This window comes from Gossypium hirsutum, chromosome D11, assembly GCF_007990345.1.
Source record: "Gossypium hirsutum isolate 1008001.06 chromosome D11, Gossypium_hirsutum_v2.1, whole genome shotgun sequence".
NCBI classification, from domain to species: Eukaryota; Viridiplantae; Streptophyta; class Magnoliopsida; order Malvales; family Malvaceae; genus Gossypium; species Gossypium hirsutum.
In genome coordinates this window covers 30,959,557-30,979,355 of record NC_053447.1, presented here as the reverse complement: position 1 = coordinate 30,979,355, position 19,799 = coordinate 30,959,557, and the positions used below count along the sequence as shown (strand labels likewise).

The window sequence follows — 19,799 nt, the reverse complement described above, 5'->3', positions numbered from 1 at the left end:
TAGAATATGAAGAGTCTAATCTCCCTATATGTAGAGAAATATGCTACTTGTAAATATGATGAAAAATATAGAATGCAATAGAAATATTCTTATTCTCATATTCATCTTTTATCTATTATTTTTGTTTATAATACATATATTATAATAAAACATATATTAATAATTAAATACTAAATTAAATATTTTCAAAATATAAATATCATAAATAAAAAACCCCTAAAGATAGTGAGGGATTAGTTTTGCTTGTATTTCTTGTTGCCCACGATCCTAACTTTTGAACGTTGACATATTCTAATCTTATTCTTATTTTACCCTTCCAAGTCCACCAACGGACCCGTCGTTCTCAAAATTAGGCAAGGGTAAAACAGTCATTCAATCACAAAACCATTAATGTTAAATAAAGCCCACCAATCAGATTTGCTAAAACCCTAGCACAGCCTTTTAAACCCTACGGTCTTCATCATCTTGCTCTTACCATGGCTGCTTCTGTTCTCCGCCGTGCTTTACAGCGCCGTGAGCTTCACTCCGCGTCTCTCTCCGCTTGCAGATCCGTAAGTTTCTCTTTATCTTGGGTCTTTTGCGTTTTCCTGTCTTTGTTTTTTTTTGGTTGATGTGATTTTTTTTTTCCATTTTCTTTTTCTTTCATGTTAACTCATTTTAGAACTCTGTAATAACTTGATTCCTCTATTTCTGGGGAACATGGTCGATTCTTTGCCCGCTTTTTTTGTTTGTTTGAAGGCCAAAGATTTTATGTTGCAATACCATCAATGGAGTTTTTTTTTTCTCATTTCTTTCATTTCTCTCATTTTTTTGGGTCTTAGCCTAGCCTTTTGATCAAATTATATCAACTATATAAAATAAAAAGCTTTTAGGACTTATTTTGGGTTTAAGTTAAAAAGCTTTTAGGACTTATTTTGGGTTTAAGTTAAACTTGGATTGGTTCATCATTGGTTAGGCAACAGCTGTTGAATTGTTGTAATTGCTGATTACAATGTGTTTGTGGTTATGAACGATTCTGGGTTTACCTTTACTTAAAGAAATTGAAATACTGTTGTTTCGTTTCTTTCTGATGAGATATTGCTGGTAGACTTTTTGTAATTGGCCGCTGAAGCTTAGTAGTGTTTCTTTTTCTTAATATAGTTGACTGGAAATGCAAAGACATCCTTGGCTAGGTCTCCACTGGTCAAATGGGCATCCTTGGCAAGACCCTTCAGGTATTCTTAAATATCTTCAAAACATTATCAAATCTCAGTGGCTAATTATTTGCTAAGATGTTTTTCCTGCATTACAGTTCAAGACCTGTTGGTAATGATGTTATTGGTATTGACCTGGGTACAACCAACTCATGTGTATCAGTTATGGAGGGAAAGGTAGATTATTCTTCCTGACTAATATTATTGATCTTTGTTGAAGTATATATTTGGATTTCTTGTGTGAAAATGGGAACTATTTTATTCAGATTGTTCAAGTCCTTTGTATGTATTTTGCAGAATCCCAGGGTAATTGAGAATGCTGAAGGAGCTAGAACCACACCATCTGTGGTTGCCTTCAACCAGCAGGGGGAGCTAATTGTTGGAACACCAGCCAAACGGCAGGCTGTGACCAACCCAACAAACACATTTTTTGGAACAAAACGTCTGATTGGGAGACGGTTTGATGATGCTCAGACACAGAAAGAAATGAAGATGGTACCTTATAAGATAGTTAGAGCTCCCAATGGGGATGCTTGGCTTGAAGCCAATGGAAAAACTTATTCCCCGAGCCAGATTGGTGCATTTGTTCTAACAAAGATGAAGGAAACCGCAGAAGCATACCTTGGTAAAACGGTGACCAAAGCTGTCATCACTGTTCCTGCATATTTTAATGATGCACAAAGGCAGGCCACCAAGGATGCTGGGCGGATTGCTGGGTTAGATGTCGAAAGGATTATCAATGAACCAACTGCTGCCGCGCTTTCCTATGGGATGAATAACAAGGAGGGTATCATAGCAGTATTTGACCTTGGAGGTGGTACTTTTGATGTTTCTATATTAGAAATTTCGAATGGTGTTTTTGAGGTATGGTTGTATTTCTTTATTTGTTTTATTCATGCTTTGCTAAATTGATTGACTTGGAGAGCCTTTTTATCAGGTAAAAGCAACAAATGGAGACACTTTCTTGGGTGGAGAGGACTTTGACAATGCACTATTAGAATACTTGGTGAGCGAATATAAGAGAACTGATAACATTGATCTCTCGAAGGACAGGCTTGCCCTGCAGAGGCTACGTGAGGCGGCTGAAAAGGCTAAGATTGAGCTTTCATCTACATCCCAAACTGAAATCAACCTTCCATTCATAACTGCTGATGCTTCAGGTGCAAAACATTTAAATATAACGCTAACCAGATCCAAGTTTGAGGGTCTAGTCAGCAGCCTGATTGAGAGGACTAGAATTCCGTGTAAGAATTGTTTGAAGGATGCCGGAATATCCCTCAATGATGTGGATGAAGTATTGCTTGTTGGAGGAATGACTCGTGTCCCCAAGGTGCAAGAAATTGTATCAGAAATATTTGGCAAGTCTCCAAGCAAAGGGGTTAATCCTGATGAGGCAGTTGCTATGGGAGCTGCTATTCAAGGTGGTATCCTTCGAGGTGATGTTAAGGAGCTGCTTCTGTTGGATGTAACTCCTCTGTCACTTGGTATAGAAACACTTGGAGGAATTTTCACTAGGTTGATCAACAGAAATACAACTATCCCTACAAAAAAATCACAGGTCAGTATTATGATACATTTCTGTGTTGCCTCGGATATATTCACGACTTGAGAGTACAATAACTTCACTGGTAGTATTTAAAACTATTCCAATACTTAAGTGTGAGAGCAGCTAATTCTCTCTGTTGGTAGCAACAGAATATGAAAAAAAAATGTTTTGATAATGCGCACATGTTTGCACAAATGAATCTTGCCATCTTATGTGTGCAATTGTTATTGTTGTGCCAATTGATTGCTTAGGGCTCCTTTGGATCACCAGCAAGTTTCAGTGTGGTGAGATTTAAAGAGAAAAAAATTTGAACTGAAACGCAGCTCTATTTGGGGTGTTTGGCAAGCACACCAGTAAGCATTTTTCACCTCACTGTAACCCAAAATATTGGCTGGAGTTAAAAGCTTCAGTGGACTGATTTGGAAGTCCAAAAATAAGAGTAATTATTATTTTACCCCTCCAATTCTTCCTTTATTATTTATTTTATTTAAAACAGATAACATAAGTTTAATATGTCATTATTTAATATGATTTAATTTACAATAAAATTATAATTTTTATTTATAAATTTAGTATAAATACAATTTAATTTATATTTTATTATTTGATTCAAATATAATCTGTAAAATATTTTGATATTTTGTTATGAATATAATTTAAAAATATTTTATTGTATATTTAAAATATTTTGATATTTTATTATGAATATAATCTGTAAAATATTTTGATATTTTTGAATTTTTCTCTAGTTTTAATTTATTTTTAATTATTTATTATTAAAAATAAATATAATTGTAATAATTTTTAATTATTTATTAATTTTGTAATTGTTAAATAATTTTAAAAACTTCTATTATATATATTTTTAATCTAATGTCCTTAAAAGTCATTTTCTATTTTCACCTCACCGCTACAACTGCGTTTGAATCCAAACACACACTCCACCGCTGTTTCTAATCTCACTGCTATAGTATCCAATCTCACCGCTACAGTACCTAATCTCACCGCCACCGTTGTTTTTAACCTCACCGGAACTAAACACATCGCCCATCCAAACCCACCCTTAGTCTTTCTGCTAGCTGGTATTGACGGGTATAGTATTTTAATTTGTTAACCATCCTCTCAGTTTACATGTTAAGATGTGCTGAGATCTCCTCCCGGCAAAAATTTACACTGGTTTTTGTGGTTTCAGGTTTTCTCTACTGCAGCAGACAACCAGACTCAGGTTGGAATTAAAGTTCTTCAAGGTGAACGTCACATGGCTGCTGACAATAAGATTTTGGGTGAGTTTGATCTTGTTGGTATTCCACCTGCACCTAGAGGCATGCCACAAATTGAAGTCACATTCGACATAGATGCCAATGGGATTGTAACTGTTTCTGCCAAGGATAAGGCAACAGGAAAAGAACAGCAAATCACAATCCGATCATCTGGTGGTCTTTCAGAGGATGAGATTGATAAGATGGTGAAGGAGGCTGAATTGCATGCTCAGAAAGATGAGGAGAGAAGAACTTTGATTGACTTGAGAAATAGTGCTGACACAAGCATATACAATATTGAGAAGAGCTTGAATGAGTACAGAGACAAGATTCCGAATGAGATTGCTTCAGAGATAGAGTCCGCCGTGGCAGATTTGAGGAATGCAATGGCTGGGGACAATGTAGGTGAAATCAAGGCTAAAATGGATGCTGCCAATAAGGCTGTTTCAAAGATTGGAGAGCACATGAGTAAGGGTTCTGGTTCTGATGGTGGTTCCTCTGGCTCTGGAGGGTCCACGGGCGAGGATCAGACCCCCGAGGCAGAATATCAGGAGGCCAGGAAGTAAAAGCTGAATAAGAACACATGATACTCGACATGTTTCTTCCAATTACTAATTCGATCATATTTCAAGGTTGATTTATAGACGTTACATAAAAAAAACTCAAGCTGCAAGATTGTGGATGCAATCCTAGGATTTTATGTTCATTTTTGCAGTATTTTTTATTGAGCACTCTATTCTTTGAAGGTAAAGGAAGCCATTTTGATTTGCATATTATGTGTCGTATGTTATGAACGAAATCTACTTGAAAATGGAGCTTCTTATACTAACTGATGAATTGATGCTATGGGGTTTTCATTATATCATTATTTTTACTAATTAATTATAAGAATTTTACAGGTACTAAGGTTTTGTTTAATTATGCCGTGAAAATGAAAACTTCATAGTTGACATTAATTTAATGAATTGGGTTTTGAAATTTCTTTAGTTTTGCAAATTGAGCTACAACATCGTTACATAATAATTATTATTTTTTATAAATTGTTAAAATGGGGCAATTTACACAAAAAAGTTTTTTTTTTAAATTACCGAAATAGGCCTGGTATTTGATTATTTATCGGAATGGGCCATTTTTCGGCAACGTGGCTGCGACTTCATGCCACATAGTGCGTTTCGGGGGACTCAATTTTGTCGTTTTTCCCCCGTTAGGTTTTTTTGGCATTTAGGGTTTAAGGTTCAGGCTTTTTTAGGTTTTTAGGTCTTGGAAGAAATAATTTCGAGTTGACGTTTCTGAGCAAATAGTATAAAATCGCTTCTACCAGGATGCTTTATGAGAAGAATTTGTGAAATCGCGCCCACGTGGACGCGCTTTTGCTACAGTAGCATGTTTGGGCTGAGGCTATAAATGAGGTTAGAGTTTCAAATATAAGTGAACGTATTAGTGCTGTTATTTACTATGATGGTGATGTTTGCCACACCGAGAATGGTGTTTTTTTGTCGGAGAATACGGTGCGACTGGTTTTTAACCAGAAAGATTTGACAGAACTTGGTAAAAGAATCAGGCGTAAAATTTTCGGAATGACGCCAATGAAAGTTCTGTCTATCACGTATCGATTTTGTTCTTTTGTTGATCCGGTGACATATGACTCGTTCGACATAAAATGTGCTCATAGCTTGGAGGCAATGGTGCAGACTCATCTTGCTAGTGGAGCACCTTATATTGAGTTATATGTACAATTTACATCGCCAAATTATGTACTTGCGACCGGTGTTCGAGATGTATACACGACCCCTGGCCGACACTCGGTTAGCGGGTTACAAAATACGGAACAGCCCATGTTTGGTGGCGGTGTCGAATGCACATCCCCTGCAAGACACTCTGTCGGTGGATGGGACATGTATGTCGGTGGCTCGATGTTTGATGCTGGAAATACGTACTAGGGAACAGCATCAAGTTCTAGTGGGTGGCAATCTACATCCAATTGGGGACATTATCAAATGCCCAGAAGAAGGGATGATGTACTCTCTACGACGTCAACCGGTGAGGGGACCTCGTACGCTGTAGATAATTGTGGGTTAGAAGATGGCTCCGATGTGGATCCACCTCGAGAGCCCGGGCCGGATGGTGCAGAAGTTGGCTTATTTTCTGAACCGGAGTCTATTCCAATAGAACCTGAAGATGCTGAAAGGAGTTCAGATGAAGAAGAAAATCCACGATTCAGAGCATACTCACATGTAGCCCACATGCATAATGTCGATCTGTCTGCAGATGATGCGTTAGAGTTTCCAGATCTACCACACTGGTTGCGTGATCGTACAAGTTTGGGGGTAGATTCTGGTGAATTTGAAATTGGTAATCAATTTACCAATAAGGATAGTTTTATTGGTGCTTTGAAACAATATAGCATAAAAAACAACGTTAACTACCACGTCGTTAAATCCAAATCTGATAAGTTTGAAGCGAAGTGTGCGGTCCAAGACGGCACATATTTATGAAAAATTTACGCCTCGTTAAGGAAAAGGACAGGGTTGTAGAAGATTAAAAAGTACAAATGTCCACATACATGTGCTGCAGGTACATTATTGACGGTTTTTGAATAATACTTTTATTATGCAATGTTGCATTATTTAATGTACTCGGTTTATAGGTGTTTCACAAGATCATCCCAAGATGGATTCGGCTATGTTAGCTAGCTTGATACTGCCCACGGTTAAAACAGATTCCAGGACTTCAGTGCTGGTGTTAATTGCCAATATTCGTAGCCAAATGGGGTACACGCCCTCTTACCACAAGACTTGGATAGCTAAGCAAAAGGCATTGGAGAAGATGCATAGTGGGTGGGACGCCTCATATAATGAAATATGGCAGTGGTGTCAGGTGCTAGAGAGATACGTCGCAGGTGCCATCACAGACCTTGAAACGGAACATACGTACTACAACGGCCGATTGCTACGTAGATGCCAAGTGTTCAAACGCCTGTTTTGGACCTTTAAGCAATGCCGAGACGCATTTCCATACTGCAAGCTGTTGGTACAAATTGATGGTACCTTTATATTCGGTAGGTATACTCATCGGCTATTGCTTGCAGTGGCACAGGATGGCGGTAGGAGAATTCTTTATTGATAATTGTATTAATTGTTAGTAACAGTCAAAACATTTTTTCAAATCTAACATTATGTGAATGTAAAAATATTAACTGATAATTGTATTAATGGTTAGTAGAATTCTCAAATAATATCAAAATATTTGTACAAATTAATTAATCTCATGTTATTACATCAAATAATATCAAAATAACTCAAAAAAATTTATATTTTATTACACCAAATAAACTTCTATTTTATTACATAAAATAATATCAAAATAACTCAAAAAAATTTCTATTTTATTACATCAAATAAACTTCTATTTTATTACATCAAATAAACTTCTATCTTATTACATCAAATAATATCAAAATAACTCAAAAAAATTTCTATTTTATTACATAAAATAATATCAAAATATTCAAAATATTTGTACAAATAAATTTAAATACGTCAATCAATGTCTATGCCCAGGGGATTCAGTACCACATGGCGGCCGTCGACGGTTACGCGCTGGATTCCTCTTTTCTCTAGCTTTCGGCGGCGGTTGTTGTTCTTCCGGCGGGGATTCTGGTTCTTCCGGTACGGCATCTAGTTGTCGGACTTGGGACGATGATCCACCTTCAAAGAATAGTGTATGTGGAGGTGTTTGCATCACGATCGGCAACGGTGTTTGAAACCTATACGTTGGTGGGGATTGGTAAAAAGGAGAGCTCCCCGACAGCCCCTCTTGCGATCCCTCGTGTGTCGCTGGCCTATACATCGGTGGTCCACTCGACATAACAGGAAATGGAGTTGAACCGGGCATTTGGCTCCAACTTGCCATAGGACTCGGAAAAGGATACATATAAGGCCTAGGAAACGCACCTGGCATCATCTGAAAAGGCAGTTGCGTGGGTATCATCGGTTGAATTACTGCGTCGGGTGACTGTGTCGGTGCTCTCGTTGGGCGTGGTGATTGCATGGCCGCTGATGATGAGCCGGATGAATGTCTGGGCCTCGTTGAGGGGCTGCCTTCGTCGTCTTGTTGTCTTGGATTTAGAAGCCCGCGCCTTTCCCTTTCGGCATGTATTTGCCACTGCCTCTCCTCTGGCGTCAGTAAATACAGCTTGCCATGGATCCTAAACTATGGCATGTATTCTGGAACGCACGCTAACTCCGAAATGATGACTGGTTCCTGAGTAGGTATATATTCATACCGATCTTCCCACATTTCCATGTACTCGGACCAGTATCTCGGCCAATCCGTATTCAATTGCCGAAGGTCGACTTTGTGTTGATTGTCAAACACCTCAGGATCTACGGGAATCGGTTGTCTACATCCAAACTTTCGTAGCACTCTGTCTGATTGGTGCGGCTCCATGATACGATCCAGCCCAGGTTAATCGAGTCGTTCCACGTAGTTGCCCGATCGTCGACGAGAAGTTTTCATTTTGGTGTCTTATGAAAATTGAGTTATGGAGATGTATAAGCGGAAACAGGCAGTTTGGGTTCAAAAGATGGGCTTGGTTTGATGGTTGATACGTTCGGTTTAACAAAGAAATAATTTTTAAGTTGATAGATAAAATGGAATGGAAGTTGAACTCAAGCTTCAAGAATGTTTCAATACTAAAAAGTATTGCCCCGAGTCTTATGTTGCTTAAGGTGAATTATGATGAAGGATAGAAGCAGACCTTGACCCGTTACCTATATGGAGGTAAGAACCAAAGGTATAATAATATGGTTGAACACCACACCGGTTAGGTGATAAGTCCAATGGAGTTCGGATTGACGCCACTAGCAAGCTAGATAAGTCGCTTCGAGACTCGAACGAAAGAAGAGAGGAGGTAACCTCACAAGAACAAAAGTTCTATTAAGTTTAATTCATCAAATTCTGTAAACTTTTACAATAAACAAGTAAACTATTTATAATGTTCAGCTAGGTAGCCAAATGGCCTAAGCAAAGACTTAATATCTAAGTAATTAATTAGGCTAAAAAGGCTAGAAAATTCTAGAAAGAAAACACTAAATTGTCATAATAAAGTTTGGCTGAATGGGGAGCTCCAATGGTCAGCTTAAGGCTTAAGCAAATGTATTTGAGAAGATGAATGCATGTAGTAATTGAGCTGCCTTGGTTCAGCCGAATATTCTTGGTCATAATGAGGCTGCATGGAACTCTTCAATAGTCACTCGGTATGAAGGAAGAAGATTGAAAAGTCATGCAATGTGAAGAACGAAACTGAATAGCCCTTAGTGTGTGAAAGCTCTCAACCGAATGGTCATTAAAACTGGTTGGAGAACGGGCCGGTCATTTTGGGATTAGGAAGCATCAGCTCCTTTGGTCCTTGAACTTCACGAGGAGATGCTTGGAAAATAGCAATCAGCAACCCATTCTCTTTAATGCCTTCCTATGTCATGCACATATTAAATTCGCAGCAGCCTCCTCTTTAATGCGTTCCATGCATGTTTTCTTCAGAAGCTCATTAAATGGACGTCCCTTGCATGTGGAACAACCCCTTTAATACATGTCTTTACTGTACATTAAATTCGGCCAGCATGCCTCCTTTAATGCCGTCCAAGGGAGTGTACCTGCACATTAAATTGCTCTTTTAATTTCTACTGGACTAGAAATCAACAACAAGACACTTGAACAGCCCCTTTAATACATGTCTCTGCTGCACATTAATTTAACATTTAGACACACATTAATTCGGTAGTAAACACAACATTAACTACAGCACATTTATAATCTGCACTTAAATATTAGTTGGAGACACAAAATAAATTCAGCTGCACAAGACAACTTAAATGGACAGATTCGGCTGGACAAGTCAATAGCAGCTTAAGCATAATTAATTGGTCTGAACTTAAACATGTAATTAAGATGTCTAAAGCTAAGACACATTAAAAACGCCTATTAAAATTGTAATAACCAAGACACAAATTAATTTCAGCAGCAGCTAATTTAATTTGTCTCTTCTTTAGACACAAAATTAAATAAGTTCAAATTAAGACATATTTATGAGCTAAAACTAAATTAACTAATTTAATTAAATCATGAAATTATTCCAGCAATTAAACAAGTAAAGTAAAAGATGGAATCAAGCTCAAAGAGCTAGAATCGAGTTGATTTAAGCTCAACGAGCTAAATTTGATCTAGATCAGCTTTGCAAAAGACGACAAGCCTCACTTGGGAAGCTAATCCAAGAGTGTGCCCGGGGCGTGGCCGTATCATCCCCTCCCTCTTTAAGGTGATTTGTCCTCAAATCGGGCCACTTGCTCACGAAAAATATTTCTTCGTCACGACCCCCTTTGCTGATTATTGGGACAAAGTTGCTCCCAAGAACCTAAAAATCAATCATAACTCGAAAAGAAAACATATTGTATTCATGCCTTCCCTGTTTAAGATGGAACCATTTTAGAGTGTCAAACACCTCAGGATCTACGGGAATCGGTTGTCTACATCCAAACTTTCGTAGCACTCTGTCTGATTGGTGCGGCTCCATGATACGATCCGGCCCAGGTTAATCGAGTCGTTCCACGTAGTTGCCCGATCGTCGACGAGAAGTTTTCATTTTGGTGTCTTATGAAAATTGAGTTATGGAGATGTATAAGCGGAAACAGGCAGTTTGGGTTCAAAAGATGGGCTTGGTTTGATGGTTGATACGTTCGGTTTAACAAAGAAATAATTTTTAAGTTGATAGATAAAATGGAATGGAAGTTGAACTCAAGCTTCAAGAATGTTTCAATACTAAAAAGTATTGCCCCGAGTCTTATGTTGCTTAAGGTGAATTATGATGAAGGATAGAAGCGGACCTTGACCCGTTACCTATATGGAGGTAAGAACCAAAGGTATAATAATATGGTTGAACACCACACCGGTTAGGTGATAAGTCCAATGGAGTTCGGATTGACGCCACTAGCAAGCTAGATAAGTCGCTTCGAGACTCGAACAAAAGAAGAGAGGAGGTAACCTCACAAGAACAAAACTTCTATTAAGTTTAATTCATCAAATTCTGTAACCTTTTACAATAAACAAGTAAACTATTTATAATGTTCAGCTAGGTAGCCAAATGACCTAAGCAAAAACTTAATATCTAAGTAATTAATTAGGCTAGAAAAGGCTAGAAAATTCTGGAAATAAAACACTAAATTGTCATAATAAAGTTTGGCTGAATGGGGAGCTCCAATGGTCAGCTTAAGGCTTAAGCAAATGTATTTGAGAAGATGAATGCATGTAGTAATTGAGCTGCCTTGGTTCAGCCGAATATTCTTGGTCATAATGAGGCTACATGGAACTCTTCAATAGTCACTCGGTATGAAGGAAGAAGATTGAAAAGTCATGCAATGTGAACGAACGAAATTGAATAGCCCTTAGTGTGTGAAAGCTCTCAACCGAATGGTCATTAAAACTGGTTGGAGAACGGGCCGGTCATTTTGAGATTAGGAAGCATCAGCTCCTTTGGTCCTTGAACTTCACGAGGAGATGCTTGGAAAATAGCAATCAGCAACCCATTCTCTTTAATGCCGTCCTATGTCATGCACATATTAAATTCGCAGCAGCCTCCTCTTTAATGCGTTCCATGCATGTTTTCTTCAGAAGCTCATTAAATGGACGTCCCTTGCATGTGGAACAACCCCTTTAATACATGTCTTTACTGTACATTAAATTCGGCCAGCATGCCTCCTTTAATGCCGTCCAAGGGAGTGTACCTGCACATTAAATTGCTCTTTTAATTTCGGCTGGACTAGAAATCAACAACAAGACACTTGAACAGCCCCTTTAATACATGTCTCTGCTGCACATTAATTTAACATTTAGACACACATTAATTCGGTAGTAAACACAACATTAACTACAGCACATTTATAATCTGCACTTAAATATTAGTTGGAGACACAAAATAAATTCAGCTGCACAAGACAACTTAAATGGACAGATTCGGCTGGACAAGTCAATAGCAGCTTAAGCATAATTAATTGGTCTGAACTCAAACATGTAATTAAGATGTCTAAAGCTAAGACACATTAAAAACGCCTATTAAAATTGTAATAACCAAGACACAAATTAATTTCAGCAGCAACTAATTTAATTTGTCTCTTCTTTAGACACAAAATTAAATAAGTTCAAAGTAAGACGTATTTACGAGCTAAAACTAAATTAACTAATTTAATTAAATCATGAAATTATTCCAGCAATTAAACAAGTAAAGTAAAAGATGGAATCGAGCTCAAAGAGTTAGAATCGAGTTGATTTAAGCTCAACGAGCTAAATTTGATCTAGATCAGCTTTGCAAAAGACGACAAGCCTCGCTTGGGGAGCTAATCCAAGAGTGTGCCCGGGGCGTGGCCGTATCACTCCACAGTTGCGTAGTTGATCAACACGACTTTCACGTGCCAAGCTTGTAGATTTTGTAAGAACTCTTTCGGAATTACTGCCCGAATTGCCGGATCCTCGTATGGTGTCCAATAAACTATATGAACATGATAGAAATGTTAGTTATACACATAATACTAAATACTAAATACTAAATACCAATCGACTAGCGAATGTATGGAAATATCTATTTTATTTAATACTTACTTGTGCTTCTGACCGTTGGTCCAATAGAAGTCGTATATCTTCAAGAGAGGTAGGTAATCGAGCATAACTTGCTGGATGGTTCCACCTAATTAAATAAATTTTTAGCATACTTTTATTTTTAAAAATCGATATAATAATTGTAAAATCTAATATAAAGTTTACCTCGTTATGAGTGGGAATGTATATGGGTGGTCCACTCGAGGACGTAGAAATGGAAAGCGAAATCGTGCCCATGACTGCAGTAGTGACAGACAACCTCCGATTTTTGCTCTCCTCGGTCGCGTCGCCCCGCACATCTCCTGATATAACGTTGCCAAGACGGCAAACCCCTAACTCAATTCACCGGCTCCTCTAAAATCAATGAGTTTCAGCAGCCATCTTAGATGTACGCGGCTCCGTGACATATTGGGCATCAGATAACCTCCAATTAATTGAAGAATGTATGCCCGAGCATATCGGATTCTTTCAATTTCGGTTGAATCTTCACCCGGATCAGGGAATGTGTCACGTAACCAGCCCATCTCGATCTTACCTCCCTCCATTTTCTCCGGAATAGCGCCCAAAAGCTCGTAGCACACCGCTCCCCAATCGCTAGATTAAGCAGACCCGGTGACTGGGTACCCGTCCACCGGCAATCCCAATTGCAGACTGACATCTTCTAGAGTGATAGTGCACTCTCCACATGGAAGATGGAATGTGTGCATCTCGGGTCTCCACCTCTCGATCAACGCACTGATTAGTTTCGGGTCCACCTTGCATCCCCGGCCTACAGTCGACACGTGCCGAAAACCCGCTTCCCGCAGGTAGTTCTCTACCAACGGTGATGGAGGACCATACATATTCCGGATATTGCATTCTAATACCCGATCTACAGATTTTTATAACAAATAACAAATTAATAATTATCTAAAAATGCATAAATAAAAAATTCTTAAATAATATTTAGAAATTAAATTTAACACTTACCATTTTCATTTGTTCCACCGATATGTGATGCTTATCAAGACGAGTCAATTCTCCGGCCATTTAAAACAAAATTTTTAAAATTATTTAAAAAAATTTAAGAGAAATTTAGAAATTTTTACGGTTCAAAAAAATTTAAAACAAAAATTTTTTAAATTATTTAAAAAAAGGGAGTTAAGAGAAAATTAAGAGGAACTTGAGAGCAAATTGAGATTAAATATGGATTTGAGAGAAATTTGGAAGGAATTTGAGAGCAAATTGAGAGGAAATTTAGAGGAAATTGAGAGGAAATTTGAGAGAGGATTAGTTTGTGAAAAAAAAGGTGGGGGTATTTATAGTTTTTTTTTACCGTTGGGGGGGCAACGGTCAAATTTTTTTACCGTTGCACTGTTCACGCGCGGGGCAAGTCGCGGCCACGTCATTTGAAATTTTTCTAGTGTTTGTATGAATCTGTGTAACATATTTTCTGTTGTTTGGTAGATTTCTTAAAAATATTTCATAAAAGTTATTTTCAATGAAACAAACATAAATTTGAAATTTTCTTATTTTTTCATTGTTTAATTGAATTTATTTTTATCTATAATTTTATATTTTACATTGTTTTTGCATATATTAAAAATATTATGTTAAATTCAAGTTCATTACAATGTCATTTTTTAATTACACGACTACCAAGTGAGTATTTTTATTTAAAAATGTGACATCAACAAAATTGATAAAAATTTAATGATGTCAACAATTGGACTTGATTTTCAAATTTGAAAAGTAAAGGGACTAAATTCTTGAAAATAAAAGTATAAAGACTTAATTGCAAATTTGTGAACTGTACATAGACTTATGATATATTTTAACCTTTATACTACAAAACATTTATTATTAATATATTTATAATCGCAATGAATATTTATTATTAAAATATTAATATTTAATATTTTTAATAATATGTGAATAATATTATCTAAAATTATTATTTTTAAAATCTGTTATTAAAATAAAATAAAAATATTAAATAATTTATTAAAATAATAAATTATATTTATTATATTAATAATTTATTATATGATTAAATATAAATAATTAAATATATATGTTTAATTATATTGAAAATATAATATTTTAAATATTTTTAAAAGTAAAAATAAAATTTATTATCAATATAATAATATTAAACTTAATTTAAGTTATTTTTTATATAAAAATAAAATTATCTATAGAGGAACTCTTTTCTAAAAAATAATTTAGGCTTTTAGAAAAAAGGGATTATTTTACATTGACCTATAAGTCATTTTCCGTTGACTAAACTATTTTCTATAAAACAAATGTAAAAAAATGTAAAAAATATTTTTCATAAAACTTTACATGATAAAAAAATTTACCCTAAGTGTGTCATTCACAAAATGGTAGCCACACCTTTGGGATTTTCTTCCCATTTTATTTATAACATGCATTTAAGCACTGAGCCCTTTGAGACTTGAGCTAAAATAAACAAGGAATTGGATGCCCACTGTGACAACTGTTTTGAGTTTTTTTATGTGGCTATAATAAAGCCTTTCCTTCTCAAACAATGCCTGCATGGCCACATGGAGACCTTTCCTCAAGGTACTAGCTGTTTATTGATAAATTAATAATTTGGACTAGTTCTCATGTTACGTGTGTTTTATACATGATCTTATGTGTTTATTTTTAAAAATTTAATTAATCTAATTTATAATAAAAAATTATTAATTAAAAAAATAATTTAGAGAATAAATAACATTTTAAAAGTAATGAAAATAAAAAAATAGAAAACAACCCATAGTAAAATATTAAATAATCAGATAAAAGAATTTATTATTTGAATATGAGTCAGAATCAAGATAATCAGTACCATATCAACGGATGTACTATTTTCCTACTAATATTGGTATGTACTAATATTAGTCTGTTCGGTGTACCGTTTCGAATGTATTGCTATTTTTAAAAAATATTTGATATATATATAAATATTTATAAATATCAAATAATGAGATTAAATAAATCTTAGATATAAAATACTTATTAAAATTAAGCTTTGGTTGTAGTGATAAAAAAATATTTTAGAGATATTAGTATCATTGGTTTAAATATTATAATATGTAAATTTTACGATACCAAAAAAATATAAAATACTCATCAATTATGTATAATATTATTTAATAAGATTAAAAAAAAACAATCCATCATTAAACAACCTCAAAATAAACAAATAAAAAAATTATTTCATAACTTAAACAATAACGCCGTCCCATAAAAAAAAGTCCATAACCTAAACAATAATTTGATCCCATACTATGCATATGAATTCCATAATTCAATAAACCCAAAATAAATAATTTAAATTTAAATTTAAATTTAAAATGTATTTTAAGTTTTTTTTTTGAAACCGATTGGTACACCATATTCCGACTGATTCAAGTGAAACCAACTAGTACAACAAGTACCAATCGAAATTTGCACCAGAAAAGAACCTAAAATTTGTTGTTCTAGTTACTATTGAAATGAAGCATTCCGGCCGTTATCGGAACATAATTGACTTTCATGGTCAAAATTTTACTTTAATACTTCATTGCCTTTGACATTATATTTCACAACATAATAATAAACAAGATTCACAATTATATGTAATTATTATTAAAATTAAATGATAGTAAAACTATCAAATCTCAAATAATAATAAAAATTATACATTTTTTGGTGATGGAAAAACAATAAAGTTAATCAGTTAAAGGGTACTGAATTTGAGATTTGGCAACTCTCGTCAGTTCAAAAGTTTGTCCAAACTCATGCTTTCATATATACTAGCTTCTAATGTCACATGTGTATGTGATTTTACGCGTTTAATATTTAATCAATTTTTTTAATATTGTATTTCTAATTGTATTAATTAATGTAAAATAATATTTCTTGTTTCAATTATTGAATATAATTAAAATATATTAACTTATCAATTTAAATATTATAATATAAAATTTTCTAATCATAATTAAAACAATTTTAACATATTCAACATATAATATAGTTTTAATCTATGTAATTAATGTAAGATAATATTATTCAAAATAATAACTAATTAACATAATTAACTCTAATATGAATTAAGTGATAATTAATATGCTTAGAATTCTATTCAATAACAACTCTATTTCACATTAATAAAATTAGTGTTCTTCTTTTCTTCATCAATTTTTTTAAATAATAATTATATTTATATTTAATTTCTTTCCTTTATCTTATTCTTAGATTTCGATTCAAGTAATAACTCTATTTTAAAATTAACACAATATCTCTTAACTAATAATTGTAAATTATATTATAACTATTTTTAAATGTGTAATTCTCATGACTTCAATATCTACTAAAATATAATTACTTTTAAATTTATAATTATCATAACTTCTATTTAAAATAAATGGTATTATCATGAGTTAAATATTTTTTTTCCAAATTCGTGCTTTTATATATACTAATTTCTGTTGCACATGCGTTGCATGTGATTTCAAACATTTAATTCTTAATTAATTTTTAAATAACATATTTTTAATTATTGTTACCTTTCATTGATAGTGATAGTTTGTTTTAGTTTTTAAATAATATACAAATTCAAAAATATATATAAAAAAGTAAACTATAATATTAATTTGAAAAAAAACAAAAAATAGGTAAAGCAACATACAACAATTTTTATAATAATTTATGATAAATACGAAAATATTCAGAATTAAAAAAAGAAACAGTTTAAAAATGATTATTTCAAACCATATAAATAACTTATAGAAAAGAAATTTTAAATTACAAATGAAATTATACATAAAAATATATGCAAATTTATAAATTAAAAATATACATGATTATGTACATAAAAGTATCCATAAAATATACATAAAAATACATATGACAATATATAAACAATGTTATAAAACAATAATACATAAGAATATACACAGGGTTATGCATAAATGTATATAAAAAATACATAAATAAAATAACATTAACCTCAAGACATTCATAAAATTATCATGCTTATTATCCTAAAGAAAGAATTTACCAATCATAAACCATTGCCGTGTATATATATATTATGCATTATATAAATAAGAGTTATATATCGTACATAAATTCAACACAATAAGTTTATTTTGTCAATCAACAATTATAAATAAACCATATGGTATAAATATTAATCATACCTATCATACATCCATAAAAAAAGCGGTATACATCATATATATATATATATATGACAAAATAAAAAAAATTGAAAATAAAATTGATTTTATCGAGATAGATAAATATGAAATCTTAACATTAACAAAAATAATGGGGACAAAGTGATATGATGGACACTTTTGCAATTTCAAAATTTTAAGAGTTTAAAAAATTTTTGAAAGATTAAAAATATAATATTTAATTTCCATGTCATTAAGAATTTCAAAAAAAAAAAAATTCACACCTACCATCTTAACCACCACACTCAACCACGCCATCACTAGTGGAACAACCATTGGCCTCCACCATCACCACAATTTCTAATTATATCCACCATCTTCCCCATCACCACCACAACTTACTACACCATCACATCATTACCACCTCTCCTACAACCCAAATCCCAATAGCCACCACCATAAAAGACCCAAAACCCTATCAACACCATTATGTCATGAGACATAAATCAAAGCCTGTGATCATTGCACATACAACGTCTCATGGAAGTAAACTAATTAAATGAGACTTATTTGACCCACTTGAATTGACCTCACTCATGGAACATATGGAGAAGCCTATCTACTTGAAGCATTGGTGGTCCAATGAAGCACTCCAGTAAAACTAGAGTTACTAAGGTAATTAATGTAAATACTAAGGGATAAATATGTAAAGAGTTTAAATCCCTTAAGACTATTAATTGTAGAAATGTTCTGATCTTGACTGTCGATGTAACTCAATTTGTACAGTTGGTTTTGGGGAGCTCAACTATAAATAGGGGCCTCCTCCTTTATTTGTAATAATCCCATTGATAATTAAAGAATATATTTAAAAGTATTTACTCAAATATTTGGTGTGCATTGCTTTATTGCGGCCTTTTTCTATTCTCTCGTTGCTCTTTCATTTCGAGTTCACTTCCGTTATATTTTTCGGTGCCTTAGAGGATTTTCGAGAGAATTGTTACTTTTTGCGTTTTAAGTTGACTTGGGTAGATTTGAAGCAAAAAAATCGTCTAAGGTCGTGTAGTTTGCCAAACTTAAGTTCTAGCCCCGTGACAATTGTTTATCCTTCAACAACCATACCTAAAGCCCTTACAACCAAAATCTTTATTACTTAATAAAAATGAAAAAAAAAACAAAATTAGAACGTGAAAAAAAAATTAGAATAAGTCAGAAAAGAAAAAAGAAACAAGAAAAAAAATCAGAGGAGAAAATTCAAAATTCAAAAAGAAAACATAAAAAGGAGATTCATCTAATAGAATCAAAGCCTTCAGTGCTCTCCTTCCAAATCCGGATGATGGGTTTAGCATCAAGACCGAGAAGAATGACATACCTCGGAGTTGAGGCAATTAGATGACCGGAGAAGGAGATTGAAAGATATTAAGCTCTTGGTTTTAAGATGAAAGTTGAAGAGTTTGTATCCAATCAATGCAAAACTAACCAGAGATTTGAGATGAGGGGTAAGAGAGGAGAGTTTTGATGTGTCTGGTCGCTAAAGAAGACCATTGGAGCATGTGGCCGCGACAACAATAGCAAGTTGAAAGAGGCAAAGATTTGATTTTTGTTTGAGAGGAAGAAGAATTTTTTTGGAAAGCTAAAATTTTCATGTAATTTTAAAAAAGAAAATATAATATTACGTGGAAATTTTATAAATGATTTATTAATTATAAAAATGCTAACTCAAATTTTTGTTAGTCAAAATACCTTAGAGTGGCTAAATGAAAACAAATGGTAATGGGAGTGCTTAAAATGAAAACTTAAATATATATATATTATGAAAATATTTGAAGTCCTGCTAATGAAATTTTTAAACTTTACAAGTAGGGTTAATGATTGGGAAGTGTACTATAGGAACATAATAAAATATTAAAAAAATATATTTTATAAAAGGAGACACATGAAAATTTTTTAAGTATGTGGAATAAAAAAAAAGTATATTGTCAATGTATCAAATACTAACTCTATATAT

The 19,799-nt window shown here is 33.7% G+C and overlaps 1 protein-coding gene and 1 long non-coding RNA gene across 2 annotated transcripts; one reads left to right on the top strand and one right to left on the bottom strand.

Annotated features, from left to right (window-relative positions):
* Window positions 1–288: 288 nt before the first annotated feature.
* LOC107891838 (heat shock 70 kDa protein, mitochondrial) lies at window positions 289–4,769 on the top strand. The gene is made up of 6 exons (XM_041104034.1): window positions 289–551; window positions 1,141–1,214; window positions 1,292–1,370; window positions 1,491–2,057; window positions 2,131–2,751; window positions 3,932–4,769. Exons 1-6 carry the CDS (start codon window positions 477–479, stop codon window positions 4,562–4,564), a joined length of 2,049 nt encoding a protein of 682 aa, XP_040959968.1. The 5' UTR covers window positions 289–476; the 3' UTR covers window positions 4,565–4,769.
* A 4,142-nt stretch (window positions 4,770–8,911) lies between these two features.
* LOC107891839 (uncharacterized) lies at window positions 8,912–12,732 on the bottom strand. Its single transcript, XR_005920421.1, has 2 exons — window positions 12,648–12,732; window positions 8,912–12,537 (listed from the first exon to the last, which is right to left on the bottom strand). It is a non-coding gene; the product is annotated as an uncharacterized lncRNA (long non-coding RNA).
* Between the last annotated feature and the right edge of the window lie 7,067 nt (window positions 12,733–19,799).